Source organism: Theobroma cacao, chromosome 1, assembly GCF_053813885.1.
Source record: "Theobroma cacao isolate CCN51 chromosome 1, ASM5381388v1, whole genome shotgun sequence".
NCBI classification, from domain to species: Eukaryota; Viridiplantae; Streptophyta; class Magnoliopsida; order Malvales; family Malvaceae; genus Theobroma; species Theobroma cacao.
In genome coordinates, this window is record NC_142639.1 from 41345330 (window position 1) to 41362391 (window position 17062).

The 17062-nt window shown below is 38.1% G+C and overlaps 4 protein-coding genes across 8 annotated transcripts; 1 reads left to right on the plus strand and 3 right to left on the minus strand.

Moving 5' to 3' along the window:
* Positions 1 to 61: 61 nt before the first annotated feature.
* LOC18614400 (Translation elongation factor EFG/EF2 protein) lies at positions 62 to 6213 on the minus strand. Of its 2 annotated transcripts, XM_007052151.3 has the most exons (20): positions 5705 to 6208; positions 5390 to 5611; positions 5175 to 5296; positions 4932 to 5082; positions 4394 to 4465; positions 4114 to 4209; positions 3926 to 4014; positions 3768 to 3834; positions 3123 to 3161; positions 2959 to 3019; positions 2618 to 2727; positions 2446 to 2520; positions 2276 to 2344; positions 2075 to 2196; positions 1747 to 1872; positions 1513 to 1633; positions 1282 to 1382; positions 1116 to 1176; positions 558 to 611; positions 62 to 439 (listed from the first exon to the last, which is right to left on the minus strand). In XM_007052151.3, exons 1-20 carry the CDS (start codon positions 6107 to 6109, stop codon positions 335 to 337), a joined length of 2268 nt encoding a protein of 755 aa, XP_007052213.2. In that variant the 5' UTR covers positions 6110 to 6208; the 3' UTR covers positions 62 to 334. The 2 variants fall into 2 exon arrangements, with proteins under 2 accessions (XP_007052213.2, XP_088663631.1); XM_088807505.1 differs by lacking the exons at positions 62 to 439; positions 558 to 611; positions 1116 to 1176 and having other exon boundaries at positions 1557 to 1633; positions 5705 to 6213.
* Positions 6214 to 6780: 567 nt separating this feature from the next.
* Positions 6781 to 8561, minus strand: LOC18614401 (PLAC8 family protein). Its single transcript, XM_018129858.2, has 4 exons — positions 8454 to 8561; positions 7942 to 8056; positions 7500 to 7765; positions 6781 to 7159 (listed from the first exon to the last, which is right to left on the minus strand). The coding sequence occupies exons 1-4, from the start codon at positions 8559 to 8561 to the stop codon at positions 6917 to 6919; spliced, it is 732 nt and encodes a 243-aa protein (XP_017985347.1). The 3' UTR covers positions 6781 to 6916.
* Positions 8562 to 9185: 624 nt separating this feature from the next.
* LOC18614402 (uncharacterized) lies at positions 9186 to 10940 on the plus strand. The gene is made up of 4 exons (XM_007052156.3): positions 9186 to 9603; positions 9681 to 9828; positions 9975 to 10071; positions 10478 to 10940. The coding sequence occupies exons 1-4, from the start codon at positions 9299 to 9301 to the stop codon at positions 10741 to 10743; spliced, it is 816 nt and encodes a 271-aa protein (XP_007052218.3). The 5' UTR covers positions 9186 to 9298; the 3' UTR covers positions 10744 to 10940.
* Positions 10941 to 11137: 197 nt separating this feature from the next.
* On the minus strand, positions 11138 to 17008 carry EMB2766 (structural constituent of nuclear pore). Of its 4 annotated transcripts, XM_007052157.3 has the most exons (10): positions 15337 to 17007; positions 15018 to 15114; positions 14225 to 14303; positions 13590 to 13712; positions 13346 to 13423; positions 12306 to 12409; positions 12011 to 12098; positions 11825 to 11923; positions 11351 to 11471; positions 11138 to 11244 (listed from the first exon to the last, which is right to left on the minus strand). In XM_007052157.3, the coding sequence occupies exons 1-9, from the start codon at positions 16910 to 16912 to the stop codon at positions 11379 to 11381; spliced, it is 2337 nt and encodes a 778-aa protein (XP_007052219.3). In that variant the 5' UTR covers positions 16913 to 17007; the 3' UTR covers positions 11138 to 11244; positions 11351 to 11378. The 4 variants fall into 4 exon arrangements, 3 of the variants coding, with proteins under 3 accessions (XP_007052219.3, XP_017985353.2, XP_088664410.1); XM_018129864.2 differs by having other exon boundaries at positions 11138 to 11471; XR_016027491.1 differs by lacking the exons at positions 11138 to 11244; positions 11351 to 11471; positions 11825 to 11923 and adding an exon at positions 12679 to 12748 and having other exon boundaries at positions 12070 to 12098; positions 15337 to 17008.
* Positions 17009 to 17062: the final 54 nt, after the last annotated feature.

Sequence of the window (17062 nt, forward strand, 5' to 3'; positions counted from 1 at the left end):
TCTGTTCTTTTTGGATGAGAGTTTACATCTGTTGAATGTACATTAGAATGTGCACAAAATAAAATACAATGAATATCTATATTAATGCTGAAGACAATTATGTCAAATGTTATAATAAAAACTTGCTAGGTCCCTATATAATTACTGATGAAATATTATGTTGGCCTAGAAATGACGGTTTAAACTTATTGTGCTTCCAAAATTTTTTATCACTATATGATGGACCATATAGCCTAAATAAATATAGCAAAAATGCATATCACAACAAATTATATGGCTGGCTTGCAAAAAGACTATAAGGGCTTGTGGCTAGTTCTTCAGCCATTCCCCCTGATTATTCCGCTGCTTGACTGGCCTTGTGAGTGTTCACTAATTGCATTTGCACGTCCTGAGACACTGGTAAGTGCTCCTTGTATTCCATTGTGAATTCCCCTTTACCCTGAATTGGGAATATATTACAATATATAAAAAAGAAAACAAATTTATGCAATCCAAGACCACATCAAGCGAATGGGTGGAATCCCAAATGTTGCTTATGAATTGATTTTATGCCTCACCTGTGTCATTGATCGAAGTGCTGTCGAGTATCCAAACATATTGTTCAACGGGACCTAGAAGGACATGAAAATGATATCAGCTTTCTGGAGGAAAGCGGCATTATCTTTTCCTGCTATGATGGCACTAGGCTGTATTACCATATATGCACAACCATAGCATGACATGCCCACATCACAAAATAATTATTATTATCATTTTTCTTTGCAAAATGGCACTGATGCACAAATGTCAGGCAACCTGAAGATCTACAAAGATCGTATACTTCACACAATTAACACATCATGTAATAGGTGGTGAACATCCCTCTATAATTATATAAAGGTATCATTTCAATAAAGATGAACCCGAGTTAACACAAGGGCAACAAGATAATTCATGAATGTCTAAGGACAAACTGAAGAGCAATTTCCAAGATTTATCCATAATGATTAAAGATTAAAATTCAACCGAAGGCAGAAGAAGATCAACAAGAACCAGATGATGCAGTCAAAAGTTCAATCATTTGCTTGGAAATGCAGCTAAGTCAAACCTTTCAAGAGAAAGCAAGTTTCACTTACATTGGTGGTAATGATAGAATCATCTCCATCTTGATCATTTCCAACAATAACACCTTTCCTCCTGCACATAATTGACATGAAGAAATTCAGATGAAACTGTTGAAAGATCAAAGAATTGCTAAGTCGTGATAACATTTAAGTACAAAGAGAAGAACAGTGAGCTCACTTGTTAATATCACCAGCTACTGTACCCTGAAATTCTGTTGGTATTTTCAACTCAACCAACATAATAGGTTCCAGTATAACAGGCCTTGCAGCAGTATAACACTGTTTCACAAGTTAAAATATGAAATATGAAAATCCAGTAATACCGTGCCAAAAAGAACAATAGGAAGGAAAACCAAAAGATAAGAAGCAATCACTTCACAGGATATCATCCTAAGCACGTTAGACATACTTGTCTGAAAGCATATATAGCAGCTAACTTAAATGCAAGCTCACTGGAATCTACTGCGTGAGAAGCACCATCAGTTAAAACAATCCGGATATTTTCAACTGGATGCCCAATTAATGAACCCCTGTAAGAACACAGAACTAATGCATCAATTCATACTCACAGCAAAACTATGTACAAAAGTAATCAATCTGTAGCGAGTTTCAAGAAACATGGGAGCAAAAGAACTATACTCACGAATTTGCAGCTTCTTTGAAACCCTTCTCAATTGCAGGAATAAAATTTGATGGTATAGCTTGTCCAACAATCATGTTCTCAAATTCGAATTTAATTGGAGACCCTGGTGGAAGTGGTTCAACATACCTATCAATACAACAAATGAACAGATCACATCATTGAGCACATAGGGAAGACTAGACAATCTTGCCAATTAATAATTGTACAAATAAATCAAAACCAATCTGATAATATAAAATAACTAGCCCAGAAAGGAAAGCAGTATCTCACAAGCAATTCAGGTATCAAGGAACTGCATCTAATTCCAATACAAATCACTGCTGCTTACCCACATACTCGTCCATATTGACCCTGTCCTCCAGATTGCTTCTTATGCAAATAATCAAATTCAGCACGTTGAGTTATAGTCTCCCTGAAATTCACCCGAGGCCTTCCGACAGTTGCATCAACCTGTTTTGATTGAAATTTTCAAACATAATAATCTTGGAAACCCTAATTTTACATGCTCAACAAAAGAACAGGCGAACACCTTGTATTCTCTCCGGATCCGTTCCACATATATGTCCAAATGAAGCTCTCCCATTCCAGAGATAATTGTCTATGTAAATAAATAAATAAATCACACTTTAAGTCAGATAATGCAAAATAGAGTTATGTATAGTATAATAAGAATCATTGAATAAAGTTTGCTTAACACACCTGCCCACTTTCAGCATCCAGGCCCACACGGAATGTCGGATCCTCTTTCTGAAAACGATTTAATGCCTTCGAAAACTAGTTCAAAGAAACACAAGATTCATCATTACTTAACACCACATGCTATGATTGAGTGCATGCACACAACCATTTCTATGGGACTAGAAACACTCACTTGTCCTCCAGAATCTTTGGAAACCGGCTGAACAGCTAATGACATCACTGGCTCAGGGACATTCATAGAAGTCATGGTGTATTTGACAGACCCATTAGTAAATGTATCTCCTGGAAACACAAAAAGCCATATGTCATGACAAATTTTTGAAAGCCTTTCCTTTATTTATTTATTTATTTTGTTAAAGGAAAAACAAAAGCTTTGTCTACTCAATGAACAATCATTTCGACATTTTTATTGGTTTAGAAGACCTGTGTAGTCAAGCTCCTTGAATAATTAAACAACATTGAAGAAACAAAAGCTTGCACTTGTGCAGAAATATGTAAAGTGAGAAGTAGGACCTGAAGCACAGTCTACACCAAAAACTGCAACTATTTGCCCAGCATGTGCCTCTTGAATGTCCTGCGTATTATAAACCCCAATGAAAACAATATTAAATTAACCATCTGCTTAAGGATCCAACATTTCACATAATTGCTAAGACTGAAGTCAAGTAAAATCTGACCTCCATTTCATCAGAATGCATCCGAACCAGGCGAGGTACCTGGGCCAAAATGGAAAATATTAGCATGTAGACTAAACTCTAAAGATCAGGTCAGGACAGCAAGGAAAAGAGACAAACAACAAATTGCATTAAAAAGAAACAAAGAGTATCCTCATGTCATGGAAGTGGATCACATCAACCACAACACCAGGAACAACACATGTTCAGACCTAATCACACCATACGGTTTATGAACATTATATTAACAAAAGGACCAAAGTTAGTTACCCACTTCTGATGATCAGTCACCTTGCATGTCAAGGTGAAATTAACATGCATATGTCGCAAGTATATGATCATACATCACAGGTAACTGCTTTTCAAATTTCACCTAAAACTGTTTTCTACCACAAATCACAAACTAAAATCATATGTTAATTTGATATATGTGATATTTCTGCAAGTTCATCTAATTCTTTGTAGCTCAAAGACCAAATCACACTAACACAAGAAACAGAAACTAAAATCTCCAGCAAGATGCATTGGATGGGTAGATTCACACAATGAAAACAGATGTGTAGCCCAACATGATCATACAACAGGTAAGTTCAAAAAAAAGGATGAAGAAATTGGCCCAAGAAAGCATGAAGCAATAAATTAACTTACCTTAATCTTCTTGCCTGTGTTTATGTTCACTATAAAATCACCCTTTCGGATCACACCCTCGTAGACTCTTCATCAATATAAGTTACTGTTAGCATAAATGAAGCACGAAATACTAATACAATGCAGAACATCAATGGAAAATGATGCAGTAGCATTACCTGAGATATGTTAGCTGACCAAACCGCCCTTCCTCCAACTTAAAAGCTAATGCTACAAGTGGTCCATCTGGGGTTCCAGACAACGTAACCTACAAGAGCATTAAACATAATACACAAAAAAAGCATTTCTGATCAGTTTAGCAAATTCTTTTTGGGGGGGAGGGAGAATTGTAGTATCAATCTTATACCTTCTCTTCATTCTTTGTTTGATCAAGAGCATAGTTACTGACTTCAACTGGACATGGCAAGTAACTAAGGACACCATCCAAAAGTGGTTGTACACCCTAAGCAGAAGAGAAACTGTCTGATAAACGGTATCTAACAATTTGACAATATGTAAAACTATTTACATAATGTTGTTTCCTTTCAAACAATATGAGAAGGGTAATTCCAATGAATGCCTTATCGACACAAATTGGTTGATTGAGAATTAACAGAAACCAGAGAACAGAATCAATCACAAAGTACCTTGTTTTTGAATGCACTACCCATGAATACAGGTACAAACTTCCGTGCTATCGTTGCCCTACGAATTGCGTCCTGCTCAGAGCAAGCTCCAAAATTTAGAACTCAAACCAAGTTTGAAATGAGGATAAGAAAAAAGAAAACAGCAGCATTTAGAAATGTAAGGTTGACGAAGATAGGAAGATAAATGTTCTGTGGTTTACATTTGGGTAATAGACAAGCTAATTTCACATTTCAACATTTGAGGCAAGAAAAAGCCTCAATCATCGACCCATACAGCACATACACAGAATGATTAAAAACCATTCAACATATAGGGTCATTCTAAATTCAGTGAAAGGCCATCACATCCCACACGTTTAATTTTCAGAGACATGTACAAACTTTGAAGATATGATGGCCATGAAGCAACAGTCAAGGCAACCATAGTATTTCTCTCAGCCATCTTTGAAATTCAAACTGACACTAGATGGGCTGTATCAAGTGCACTTTCTGTCATTAGAAAATAAGAAGTAAAAAAGCATCATTTCCCCTAACAGACCTCAAGATCAGCAGATGAAATAGGCTCATCATTTAGAAAAGCTTCCGCCAGTTTATCATCCACTTCAGAAACCATTTCTATCAGTTCACGTCTCTTTTCTGCGACTATGGCCTCCATGTCAGCTGGTATTTCTTCAGCAACAACCTTTTCTCTGCAATAGATAGAAGATGGTAAGAAAATAGGATATAGACATGACAAAGGCCCTACACTCAAAGTAAGCAAACCACAGAGATAGAAACAAACCCATTGGAACCATGAAAATAATAAGCTTTTAATTGCACAAGGTCGATAAGACCCTGAAAATTTTCTTCCAGGCCAATTGGAACTTGCACAGCTGCACTATGATGTCGAAGCTTAGACCTCGCCTGAAAACAGACACAAACATGATCAGCATGCCATTGTTGAATATATGAAGAGCAATAACATCCATCCCATTACATGAATATATCCAAATGTACCTGGTTGAGAACTTTCCATGGATCAGCTCCCATTCGATCAAGCTTGTTAATAAAAGCAAGTCTCGGAACCTCGTATCTTCTCATTTGTCGATCAACAGTAATTGACTGACTTTGTACCCCACCAACACTGCACAGAACTAGAATGGCACCATCAAGAACACGCAGCGCCCTCTCCACTTCTATCGTAAAATCAACGTGACCGGGCGTATCGATTATATTAATCTACAAGAACACATAAAAATTATGAAAAGCTTAGAAAATAAGTAAAAGAAACTGTCAAATTAGGTCAAACTAAAATTTAAATTTCTTACGAACCTTGTAATCTTTCCAGGTGCAATACGTGGCAGCAGACTGGATAGTAATTCCTTTCTCTCTTTCTAAATCCATAGAATCCATCTTTGCTCCGACGCCATCCTTGCCACGAACCTCGTGGATCTCGTGGATCCGGCCCGTATAATAGAGAACCCGCTCCGTTAGCGTGGTTTTGCCCGAGTCGATGTGGGCCGATATTCCGATGTTTCGGAGTCGTTCCATGGACTCTTTCCACCATGGTTCTTTGTCGTCCTTTGCTCGCGCGACGTTGCCCGCTGAGAAATGACGGACCTCGAAGTTCCCGAGGAGCAGGGCGGCGGTCGGGGACGGGGAAGACGACGGCGTCGTTTTGGCGGAGTAGAAGGTGTAAAGCAGGCGCTGGACTGGGGATCTCGGGAATCGCGCCATGGCGGAATAGCTGTGCAGCTGATGGTGCCTGGTGCGGGTAAAACCCTAAACCCAAGGTAATGGTTTTTCTTGGGGTTTTGAATTTTGATTTCAAAAAATGGGAGAATTTGGAGTTGAAAATGGAGCGGGTTAGGGTCGGGAAGAATTCGGATTCGTGTTCTCTAATGGGTCAGGTTATTTGGATCTTGCCTCTGGAGTCTAGACCCACTTGACATTTGTGCATTTACCATGAGCCCATGGAAAATAATGGCAAATGATCCAAAATCTGTTTATATAAGTGACTTATTTGGGTGGGCCACTAAAAAATAGAAAATAAAAATTTTGATTTATATTTGATATATTATCCGTGTATAAATTTTATACATTAATCTCATGAATAAATAAATTTATTTGTCATTTTAAAAATATTTATTTTAAAAATTTTTTAAACATTTAATTTTATAAGTATAAATTTTTAAAGTTTACTGTGCTAATTTCCTAGCAATTTTTCACCATTTCTGTTCATCCAAGAAACACTTTTTTTCTTTTACTCTTGTTAATTTACAGTCTATGGTCTCTATATATGTATAAACATGATAACAATGAGATATATGAGCTACCAGTTTCAATTTTTTTTCTAAATTCAATGTGTTTAATCAATGAATTCAATGCTTGCAAAAAGATAAAAAAAACTATAGTTCTTGTATGCTAGCAATCAGCCCTCCTGATCCTCCTTTCAATCAGTTGCTTGGCTTAGATTTGCAAAATAAACAGGAAAAAAAAAAAAAAAAGGATAGTGGTATATGATTTGATGGTGATTAGGAAATTCTATACTGGCTGTATCTCCAAATTTGTGTGTTCACCATTTCCAGAAGATGCTGCAGATGGAGATGATGATGCAGGCTCCTGTTTCTGATCATCAGAGTTCATCTCTTGAACAGGAGGAGGCTTAACAACGGTCATTTGGGTTTCAGCGTTGTCAGATAGATGGTTCTTCATCTCTCTATGCTCTTGACACAAGGCACACCAATGCAAGCAGCAGTGAACCATGCAGGGATCACAGGGTGAGTTCTGCAAAATTAAACAACAGCACAGAGCTAGCAGTCAGCCAACAACTGCCACAATTTTTGATGCTAGGATGAAACAGCTTCCCTGGTGTTTCCACAAAAACCAGGAAATTAATGTTGAGAAAGAGAAACATAAAGGGTAGCAACAGAACAACATGCAGGGGCCTTCAACCTTTCCAAAGATGCATTGCTGATATTCATTCATTGAGGTTCACATCTTTATGAAACTGATAGCATTGCTGATAGTTTGCTAAAGGGTACATAACTACAAATGTCTCTAGGATTGTAAATCCAGGGCAAATACCTCAGACAACCTGTGCTTATATTCACAGGAATGAACATACCTTGAGATGATATTTTTTCTGTAGTGATTGTCGAAACAAGCCATTGTAGATGCCACACAACCACCAAGCGAAAACCAGGGTCTCACAAATGAGAAATGATGTTTTAGGGTCAATACCATGGACGAGTAGAGTTGCTCCTGCAACCACCATTCCGCCTTCTACACATAAAGCATGACAGAAGCACGCATCTTTCCTTGCAATATCTTCTCTCAAGGTTTCAACGTTTTGCCCAAACAACAAACATGGACAAAAGAGACCAGTCCAGCCTGAAACATTATGTAATGATCTAAAAATGATCAACAATTACAACACCGTGAAATCCTTGATGTAAATGAGCCTTGAGCAATGCTCCATATATAGCAGTATGATTATCAGCAAAACTCTTTCAAGCATTATGCTGTTTGTTCTGTATATTCAGTTAAAAAGTGGATTGGACTCTTACAGCTATCAGTATCTTCAAGACAGCCGCAAATTCCTGTTGTCCAGTCTTCATCAGCAGGTGGCTCATAGCTTTGAGGTAGAGGTTGCCCACATTCAGGACAAGTACGAACTATCAACTATATATCAAAATGGTAGAGAAAATCAGAAGCAAACCAAGAAGGAAAACACAGTTTTCTTTTTTGATCAACAAAGCAAGAGAAATCCAATGCCATACCACTTCAAATAGAGATATTATAAACATAAGTATCTCGTAAACCATGCCATACCAGTTCAAATAGCAAACTAACAAAGAATTTAATCTGTTCAATGCAACAACATCGGACCCAGATCTGACAAAAAATGAAATAAGCCCACAAAAGAACCAACACCATGCAATGTATAAAGAAAGAAATCTCTGCTTCAATTCAAGAACTAGTTTAAATGCAATATACTAGCAATAGAAACAGATAGCAAGAGAATGCAGATCGAAAGCATGTGAGGGAAAGAGAAATGATCATTAAACAATGGAAAAACCTGAGGAACTTGAACGGGTTGATTGAGTTCTCCAGGGGTGATATCTTCCAGAGGCTCTTTTTCCTTTGTAAGCCTTACGTAACTTGAAGGCGCACTGGTGTCCTCCATCTGTGATCACAACATTACAAAAACGAAAACACCGAATCATATCAGCCACTTTCTGCATGTGTTTTACCAATGCAAGAGAGAGACAGGGAAAGGTTATGAAACCATTTTGTCGTATAGCTGGATATGATCATATGAATGGAAAATGCTGCTCCGAATCTGGGGATGTTTTCTTCTTGTACCTTCTATAAGAATCAGTCAATTTCCCTTGTTCTTTTTCCTTTTTATAGTTTCTTTTTCTTCAATGATTTTCCATCGCCTTTCCTACGGAGAAGGACAAGGCTAACTTTAGGAACAAAACCTCACCCCACAACCCTTCCAAGTTGCAAGGCACAGTGTGAAGGGTTTGGATGGAAATTTTAAGCTTTAACTTACTTTGTATGTTATACAAAAGAAATGGTACACACCCAGTCATCCAAAAACCACCCAATTTCAGTCTATATGATTGGAATTTATTGCTTAAATTAAATGTAATTAATATGCTTATATAACTTATTTGTTGAAAGTAACATTTGTTCTGTTTTTTTCTCTAAGGGAAAAGTAATAGAACTTACAATACTATCTACAAGAATAATATCTCAACCAAGTGTAATTGTGCAGAAATATTATTGGCCCAGAAAAAAATAAAAGCTAAAATCTTGGAACTTACTAGATGAGTGCCCTAGTTCCTTTCCTATGCCTTGCAATAGCAATTGCAGAAGCAAAGATTAGATTACTGAATAACTAAAAGGAGAAGAACCATGGGAGGAGGAACCATGCACATTGAGCTTCCAATGATTCAATTCAATTCTTCCTCCTCTAGCGTTCCTTCCATATCGTCGTCTTCTTCAAACAGTCTTAGCCTTCCAGTGCCATCCAATTATACTGCTCCACTTAGACCTTCTACTGCTTCTTCTTCCTCCACCTGCCATGGTGAAATTTGTAGAAGGCTAGAGGCTGTAGATGGAAAAGAGAATAAAACAGCAACCGGGTCCTTCAATAATTTTGTTTTGGGGCCTGTTCCGTCCAAGCCAGAAGTTGAAGATGCTGTAGCTGCCCTCCAGAAGTGAGTGGTTTCTGACTTTCTTGAGAATTTATACTTATACCGGGGAGCGTTTCTAATAATTTTGCTTTCTCGACCAGTTTCATTCATAGGGTTTCTTCATCTACACCACAAATGAAATGGCTGCAGCCTCTTTTGGACAGTTGTGACTCAAGACGATGGCAATCTCAAGGGCTTGGAAGAGCCCACGATGCCTTCAGCTTGCTCCTGAAGGAGCCATCTGTTAAGGTTCATGCCTTGAATTAACTTTTTCAGATATTTTGATGGGTAGTTACTAGTTCCTGAATTGCTAGTTCTGCTTCGAAATTGTTGTGATTTGTACTTTTAGCTACATTTTCTAAATTGTCTCTTATGTGAATGGAATGTGCATGTAGAGGCTGGTCGTTGCACTATCATCTGATAAAGCTCTTTGGGATGCTATTAGGAAGAATGAGTTAGTTCGGAAGCTCTGTGAGTTGCCCCACCCTGCAGGTCTGTTTCTGAAAGCCACCATCTTAGCTTAATTCCTATGGCCAAATATGTGCTTAGCCTTTTTTAGTTTTGAAGATAGATTCTTGTTGCTTTTATCTGCCATGAAAGTCTGTAAATGTAGTAATGACCAAAATATGAGGCGGAATCCTGCAGCTAACATAGCAGCTTCCAAGAAATAAAAATGGAGCAATGCAATGGAATTGAATTAAATAGAACGGGAAATACTTAGAAAACTCTGCTCAGAAAGAAAAAGAACACCTTTTTGTCTACCTAAGAGTATCCTGCGGGCCAGGCTCCAGCATGGAGTTACTACAGAAGGAAATTCTTGTATTTCTTTTCTATATAAACAATGTCAACCATGAGTGCATTTTGTATGATTTTGCACTGAGTCTTCTGTTCCTTGCAGTTGAAAATGGAAGGGCATGCAATTCAACCGTTGAAGCAGACCTCGGCAAAGTCATTTTGCAGTGGATTTTGGACATGACAAAAGCAAAAATCACAGAACTCGTAATGAAATTCCAGTCTCTTCTGAATGAGGTTTTCCAAACTCGTGGGAGTGAAAAGCCTGATGAAGAAACCAGAGACCAGTTGGACGAAACAATTAGATCATCGCTGCTTCTCTCCATTGTCATACTGTTGATCGTGATTGTAGCTCGGGTTCAAAGGGTTTGATCAAAGACGTAACAAACATGATCGGTTTACTCTCTGATTCAAACATTTTCTTCATTCCATGTAATTATCTTTACTATCCAAAGGGTGATGAAGAGTCAAAGCAGAGGCATACCATGGCCTTGAACAATTTCGCTTGATGCTTTTCATCTTATTAGCCAAACCAATATCTGATGCACAGAGCCTGTTCAGTTGCAGTATGATTAAGCTTGATATTTTGATTACTCTCTTCACCCATCTTATCAGAGATCGTTCAAAATTTCCATAATCATATCCGCCCTCAGGCATTAACCCTAACAGCCCGAAAAAACGAAGGTCCTAATTTTTTTTATACATACGGGAGGTAGAAGGGAAGGCGAACCCTGAAACTCAATCCTCCTACGAAAGGTAACAACTATTAGGTCAAGCCATCGGCTAGCAAAAACTTGTACTAACTTTAATGGCTATAATCACCACCAATTACATCACCTGAAAAATGTTGTCAGAGCACCAAACGGTCCAAACCTATGAAAGGGGAATAAGTAAAACATTAAATGTATTTCGTTGAAAAATTAACAAAGGTGTATTTCACCTTTGTTCTGCATTTACTACATAGTAACTTTGGGACAACCTTTAAGCTAAGTGTACAAATTCCAGGATCATGACATCCAAAATTTCGGAGCCATTAATTCTCGATCTGCAGCAGAACCCTGCATGGCAAGCTTTTGGATACGAGAAGAGAATTCCTCAGCCTGAAATGAATGGTTCAGATAAGTCAGAGTTCCTGGTACTGAAATATAACTCTTATAAAATCCAGGAAGATAAGAGAATGTTGACTACACAATAATTAACTTAATTTCTCGCTTCTAAATAACTTTTGGGACTGTCACAAGATGCTGTTTCGTTATATACGTATTTGAAGCAGGTAAATAGGGAACAAAAGACATCTACTAAGAAGTGTAAACAGACCAACTAATTTCCAACTTAACTACCCAAAATGTCACCAATTAATATTACATAGATTTCTCAATTTTCAAGAATACAAATGTAACAATTATTTTATACAATTAAGGAGACCAATAAATGCAGGAAAAAAATTACGAACCTTCTCATCAATCCACATTAAAGAAGTCAGTTGATTATTCAAGATTCTGACAACCACATCTAAAGGAGTCATTCCATCAAGTGCCTCAAGTTCCCCACCCTAAGCAAAGTAGAAGGCAATTTTAATTTCTGCTTACGTTGTAAAGGCTAATTAGAGCAAGTTGATCATAAGACGGAGAGCAGTTACCTGACTAGAGTTTACAGTCTCAATAATAGATTTAATCTGTTCTGCCATCTGCTCCAATTCCCTCTCCACAATTTCTGCCTGCTCATACCTGAAAAGCAAATAAAAAATATACTCTTACACTTGCAATCAATCAATATGAACAGAGGTGACGAGCACAGTCTGATCCAGCTCTGGTTTAGCCAAGATAAGGTTCGTCAAATGAATATATCTTAAGCAAAGCTCACTTGTGCACAAAAAGACCAAGCTTGTGATGAGATCTAAAACTAGACTAAAGTTAAAACAAGCTAATTCTCACATTGCATCTCGTGTTGATGCAGCTTCATCATCAAGAAGCAATCCACGCTCATCCTTATAAATACGTTCTGCTTCTTCTTCCATACTTAGCAAAGCTTTATCAACCTAAGGGGGAGATGCATTAAACATTCATCAAACATTTTTTTTTTAAAATAGTAATGGTTTTATCAGATTATACACATATAGTCATGAATATACAGTCAAAAGATAGTGATTAGGAGGCAAGCAATAGCTTACACAATCATTTTACAGGGCACTTTAAGAATTCATACTATGAGTGTTCATATGATCTTCACAAAACTTAAACACTACAAAGTACAAACTATAATGTCATACTGGAAACAAAATATTTTCTATGTTTGACAGGAGAAAACCTTATATTTCTGCATCTGAATATTGGGGAGACTTTCACTAGAAAAGGAGAACTGTGCTCTCAACTAGCACCTGGAATGAGCAGACAATCGTGGCAGAAGACAATCTCGCAACAATTTGATTGACCACCAATAGAAGAATGTAAATGTGTTTCTTTCTAGAATAGTTATCCACCACACAAGCCAATCTACTAGAAAATATGACCAATTAAAGCTAACGGTTATGTGTTGAATATATATTTCATGCCCTTATTCAGTAAATATTCAAGCATATTGAACAACAGAAAAAAAAAATACACGAAATTGATTGTTAAAGACTTAAACTTGGTAACAAGCATCAACCAATATTAACAATTACAATATTTGATAAGATGGCTTACCATGGAGAACCTAAGAGTAGGTCCATAAGATAAGGACGCAACAATCAAGATGGTAAAATCATCAATAATAATGAAAAATAAAAAATCCATTAGAACAAGAACAGCATAACTAACCAAAAAAAAAAAAAAACAATTTCATGCTGAGCTGAAGCAATATAAATTTTCATAGCTATGCAGAAATTTCCTCCAGTGAATCAGCAATAACAACAGTCATAAGGTCGTCTAATCCTAAACCATGTTATGCTAATAAGTTAGCAAAATGTATACTAGCAAAAACACTATTAAAATACCTCTTGCTGGTGAGTCTCAATTAACTCCAGTTGTCGCTCCAAGCTAGCTTGGGCCTCAACCACTTTTGCCACTTCAATCTGAATTGATGTTTAGAATTAGGAGAAGAGAAATATACACCAACAAATTACATTACTAAATTTCAGTAAATATGAGGAGAATATAAGAACCTTGTCACATCAACATTGTCAACAAGGCTTACAAATGACACTAACAAGAATGCTATCTCACAAGATAATATAATACCTCAAGCCTAAGAAGAACATCACGATTCTGCAATATTCGCCTGTCCCACTCAGCTATTGCACTGGCCTGCTTTCGAAATTTTCCAGTGCGTTCTTGAAGTTCAGCATTCCATTCCTTGATGATCTTTAGCCCAAAAGTAGAAAAGCTTATTAGCTCAATGGCAATCAAAATTAGAATGAAGATGGGGAAGCTATGAAATAGAAACAGCAACCCTGCAACAGGCATCTTGGATCCACTAAAAATAACTACTCCTTTTTCTTCCTTCTAAAAAGTGAAATTTGAGAAAAGCTCTAGTATAAAGATGATAAGGTTTGAAAAAGGCAGGATCGTCCCACTTGTTTGCTTTGCATATGCTTGAGATACATATTCCACATTCCCACTTCATATTTTTGACTTCTTTATACTTGCAAATATCTTGTGAATATTATTTAGCCTTTTTCTCTTTGATTGTTTTAATGCATATAAAAACTTATTTGGGACCACAAACAATATCATAACACAAATATAACTTACCCTTTAGCGTAATTGCTCCTGTAGCATGAAATAGTTAGCGGGAAAAACTTATGAAGACACATGAAAGAGAAGGATTTTACATCATTAAGAAAAAATAATAAATAAAATAAAAAGGAAATTACCTCCTCCACTGTCTTTCCTGTTATCTCAGATGGTAATTTTGGTGTAGCAGATATTGCAGCTGTGGCACTTAAACTAGTCCTAGAAGAATAAATATAAAAAAAAAAAAGGAAGGCGTCATACAGAAGTTACACCAGAATCATTGCATAAATTCAACAATAACTTTTACTGACATTTTTATTGAAGCTAGTTTAAAGAAGATTGAAGACTATATCATTTTAATTAAAGAAACATACAAAAAAAATAATAAGAAAAAGGATGCCATCCTAGTAAAACTAAAGAGAATAACAGAGGAAATGTTCCTACAGTTCAAAATATCAAAAGGCTCCATAAAATATTTAAAGATTTTAGAACCTCCAAAAATGAGACCAGTTATAGTTAGCACTCCCCACACTTGTACATGCTACATTCATCTCTCATCACAAGCCCACCAAAGGCAAGGTGGACGATATGTTATGATAGAGTTTCAGCCCTATCTATAGTGCCACTGGCTTAGGCACCAGACATTCATTTCCGATGACTTCACTTTTAATTTTCATTGAACAATTTGATACAAGAAAAACCAAACATTACGTAATGTCAAAGGATATATGAGAAAGCCGGGGCAGAGAGAAAAGACAGATTTAACCTCCCAAAAGCTATTTCTCTAGATAAAGTTTCAGAGACAAAAGTACCTAAAGCTAATACTTTAAGTAATAAAAGCGTTGGAATTTAATATTGACAGAAACTGGGATATGGTTCTGAATACCAGCAAAGGCTAAAACATAAAGCCACCAACAAGAAACCAAAACATACCCACTACTTGAAGCTACAACAAGGGTTGATGATGTTTGGGCAGTCGTAGTACTGGAAGTTGAAGTTATTGAAGCAGCAGAACTGGAACCAGGGAAACCTACAGAAAAAATACACATTTGATGCTTCAACATATAATCACTAGTACTTGATCTAGGCACCTTAGCATTCTATGAAATAACTGATTACAGGATAAACGAAATTCAGATTAAGAATGTAAGAATTATTAAAAGGCAACATAACAGTACAAAAAAAGAAAGACAATAAGCATTGAGGAAATAAATAAACCTCAAATATTGAAGTACATAAGTAAACAACTCACTGAATACAGGAGCAGTAGTAGTGGATTGCGCTTGTGAGGATGAAGTAGGAGCAGATGGTTTTGTCGATAATGAAAAACCAGTGAAAGAACTGGTACTCCCTGACGTAGCAGCTGCATTTGTCACACCAAATCCAGTAAAAGAACTCACAGCAGCTGATGAAGCAGCTGAACTTGCAGGTGCAGCTGATGAAGAAGCCGTAGTAGCAGAAGATGAACTCAAATTAAATGTAGGGAATGCCGGTGTTGAAGCCGCAGCAGAAGAAGAAGCAGAAGCAGCAGCAGTACTAGCTGCTGGAGTATAAGCACTAGTTGTGGTGGTAACTGTAGAAAACAATGGCGCCGATGACGTTCCAAAAGACAAAGAAGTGGGTTTAGACATGGCAGCTGCATTGCCATATCCAAAGGTAGGTTGAGAGGCTGAAGAAGAAGGTGGAGCGAAAGAGAAGCCTGACGAGCTTGATGAAGAAGCAGCAGCTGTTAACGAAGGAGCTGTCGTAGAGGTTGGTGTTGATGTTGAACTTGCAGTGCTCTTCAAAAATGACGAACTACTCGAGAAAGAGAACCCAGTAGAAGCCAAGAATGGTGAAGCGGAGGTTGAATTTGAAGCAGAGCTTGATGATAGCAAGCTTGAAAAGGATGGAGTTGTAGCTGCAGCAGCAGTAGAAGCTGAAGACGATGATGAAGAGCCAAAAGAGCTAGTAGTAGGAGCTGCAGTTGGCGCTGGTGAAGATAAAAATAGAGAGGAACCACCGCTGGCTCCAAACGGGGATGAAGCTGAACTTACTGCTGATGCAGATGCCCCAAAGAGGGATGGACCTGAACTTGCTGTGGAGCCAAACAAAGGAGTAGTAGAAGCCGATGAACATGCCACGAATAACGATGAACCTGTTGTACTAGCTGCGAATGAAGATGCCCCGAATAAAGATGAACCTGTTGTACTCGCTGTGAATGAAGATGCCCCGAATAAAGATGAACCTGTTGTACTCGCTGCGGATGAAGATGCTCCAAAAATGGACAGAGCAGAACTGACCGTAGATGAAGCTGTGGCGAACCCAAATGAAGGCGAACTCGTACTAGAAATCGATGTCCCAAACAAGGATGAACCCGAACCTGCAGCGGAAGAAGCCGAGACAAACAGCGGCGAAGCGGAAGGTGCTGCGGAAGAAGGTGCGCCCCAAGGCAAAGGTGAAGTTGATGCAGAAGAAGCTGCTCCGAACAAACCGGAGGTTGCAGAAGAAGAAGATGAGGAGAAGGGGGATGCGCCGGAACCGGAACCGACCGCGAAAGAGGATACGGGAGCCGAAGAGGCGGAAGAAGAGGAAGAGCTGGGTTGTCCGAACCCGACGAATGGACTCGAGCCGGAGGCAGGATTTGACGAGAATGCCGGGGTGGTGGTTATGGCGGTGGAGGAGGAGGAGCTAGGGTTTGAGTTGAAAAGCGAAGAACCAAAAGTGGGTGCGGATGCAGAAGTGGATAACCCGAATGGAGATGGGGAGGATCCTAATGAGAACGGAGATGACGACGATGATGATGAAGATTGAGAAGAGGATGAGGAAGGGAACGAGAAACCCGACATTTTCCCCGATCTGTTCCTCCTTTCTCCAGCCCTCTCTCTCTCCTCTGTTTAGAATTGCTGGCGTTGGGGTTTTTCGAACGATGGAAGGTTTTGGAAATTTTGGGAGGGTTTCTGATTTGAAGCGCGATAGGCACAGACGGTTCGGGCTGG

Excerpts from the sequence above, each read along its gene's own strand:
- EMB2766 (XM_007052157.3), bottom strand. The coding sequence starts at position 16,912 with ATGTCGGGTTTCTCGTTCCCTTCCTCATCCTCTTCTCAATCTTCATCA. Across the intron at positions 15,115-15,336 it reads TACTACTGCTCCTGTATTCA|GTTTCCCTGGTTCCAGTTCT; the intron begins GTGAGTTGTTTA and ends TTTTTTCTGTAG. Across the intron at positions 13,424-13,589 it reads ATGTTCTTCTTAGGCTTGAG|ATTGAAGTGGCAAAAGTGGT; the intron begins GTATTATATTAT and ends ACATCAATTCAG.
- LOC18614402 (XM_007052156.3), top strand. The coding sequence starts at position 9,299 with ATGGGAGGAGGAACCATGCACATTGAGCTTCCAATGATTCAATTCAAT. Across the intron at positions 9,604-9,680 it reads GCTGTAGCTGCCCTCCAGAA|TTTCATTCATAGGGTTTCTT; the intron begins GTGAGTGGTTTC and ends TTTCTCGACCAG. Across the intron at positions 9,829-9,974 it reads TGAAGGAGCCATCTGTTAAG|AGGCTGGTCGTTGCACTATC; the intron begins GTTCATGCCTTG and ends ATGTGCATGTAG.
- LOC18614401 (XM_018129858.2), bottom strand. The coding sequence starts at position 8,561 with ATGGAGGACACCAGTGCGCCTTCAAGTTACGTAAGGCTTACAAAGGAA. Across the intron at positions 8,057-8,453 it reads AACCCGTTCAAGTTCCTCAG|TTGATAGTTCGTACTTGTCC; the intron begins GTTTTTCCATTG and ends TTTGATATATAG. Across the intron at positions 7,160-7,499 it reads AGAAAAAATATCATCTCAAG|AACTCACCCTGTGATCCCTG; the intron begins GTATGTTCATTC and ends TTAATTTTGCAG.
- LOC18614400 (XM_007052151.3), bottom strand. The coding sequence starts at position 6,109 with ATGGCGCGATTCCCGAGATCCCCAGTCCAGCGCCTGCTTTACACCTTC. Across the intron at positions 3,020-3,122 it reads TGCATTCTGATGAAATGGAG|GACATTCAAGAGGCACATGC; the intron begins GTCAGATTTTAC and ends TATAATACGCAG. Across the intron at positions 2,728-2,958 it reads TGGTGTAGACTGTGCTTCAG|GAGATACATTTACTAATGGG; the intron begins GTCCTACTTCTC and ends TTGTGTTTCCAG.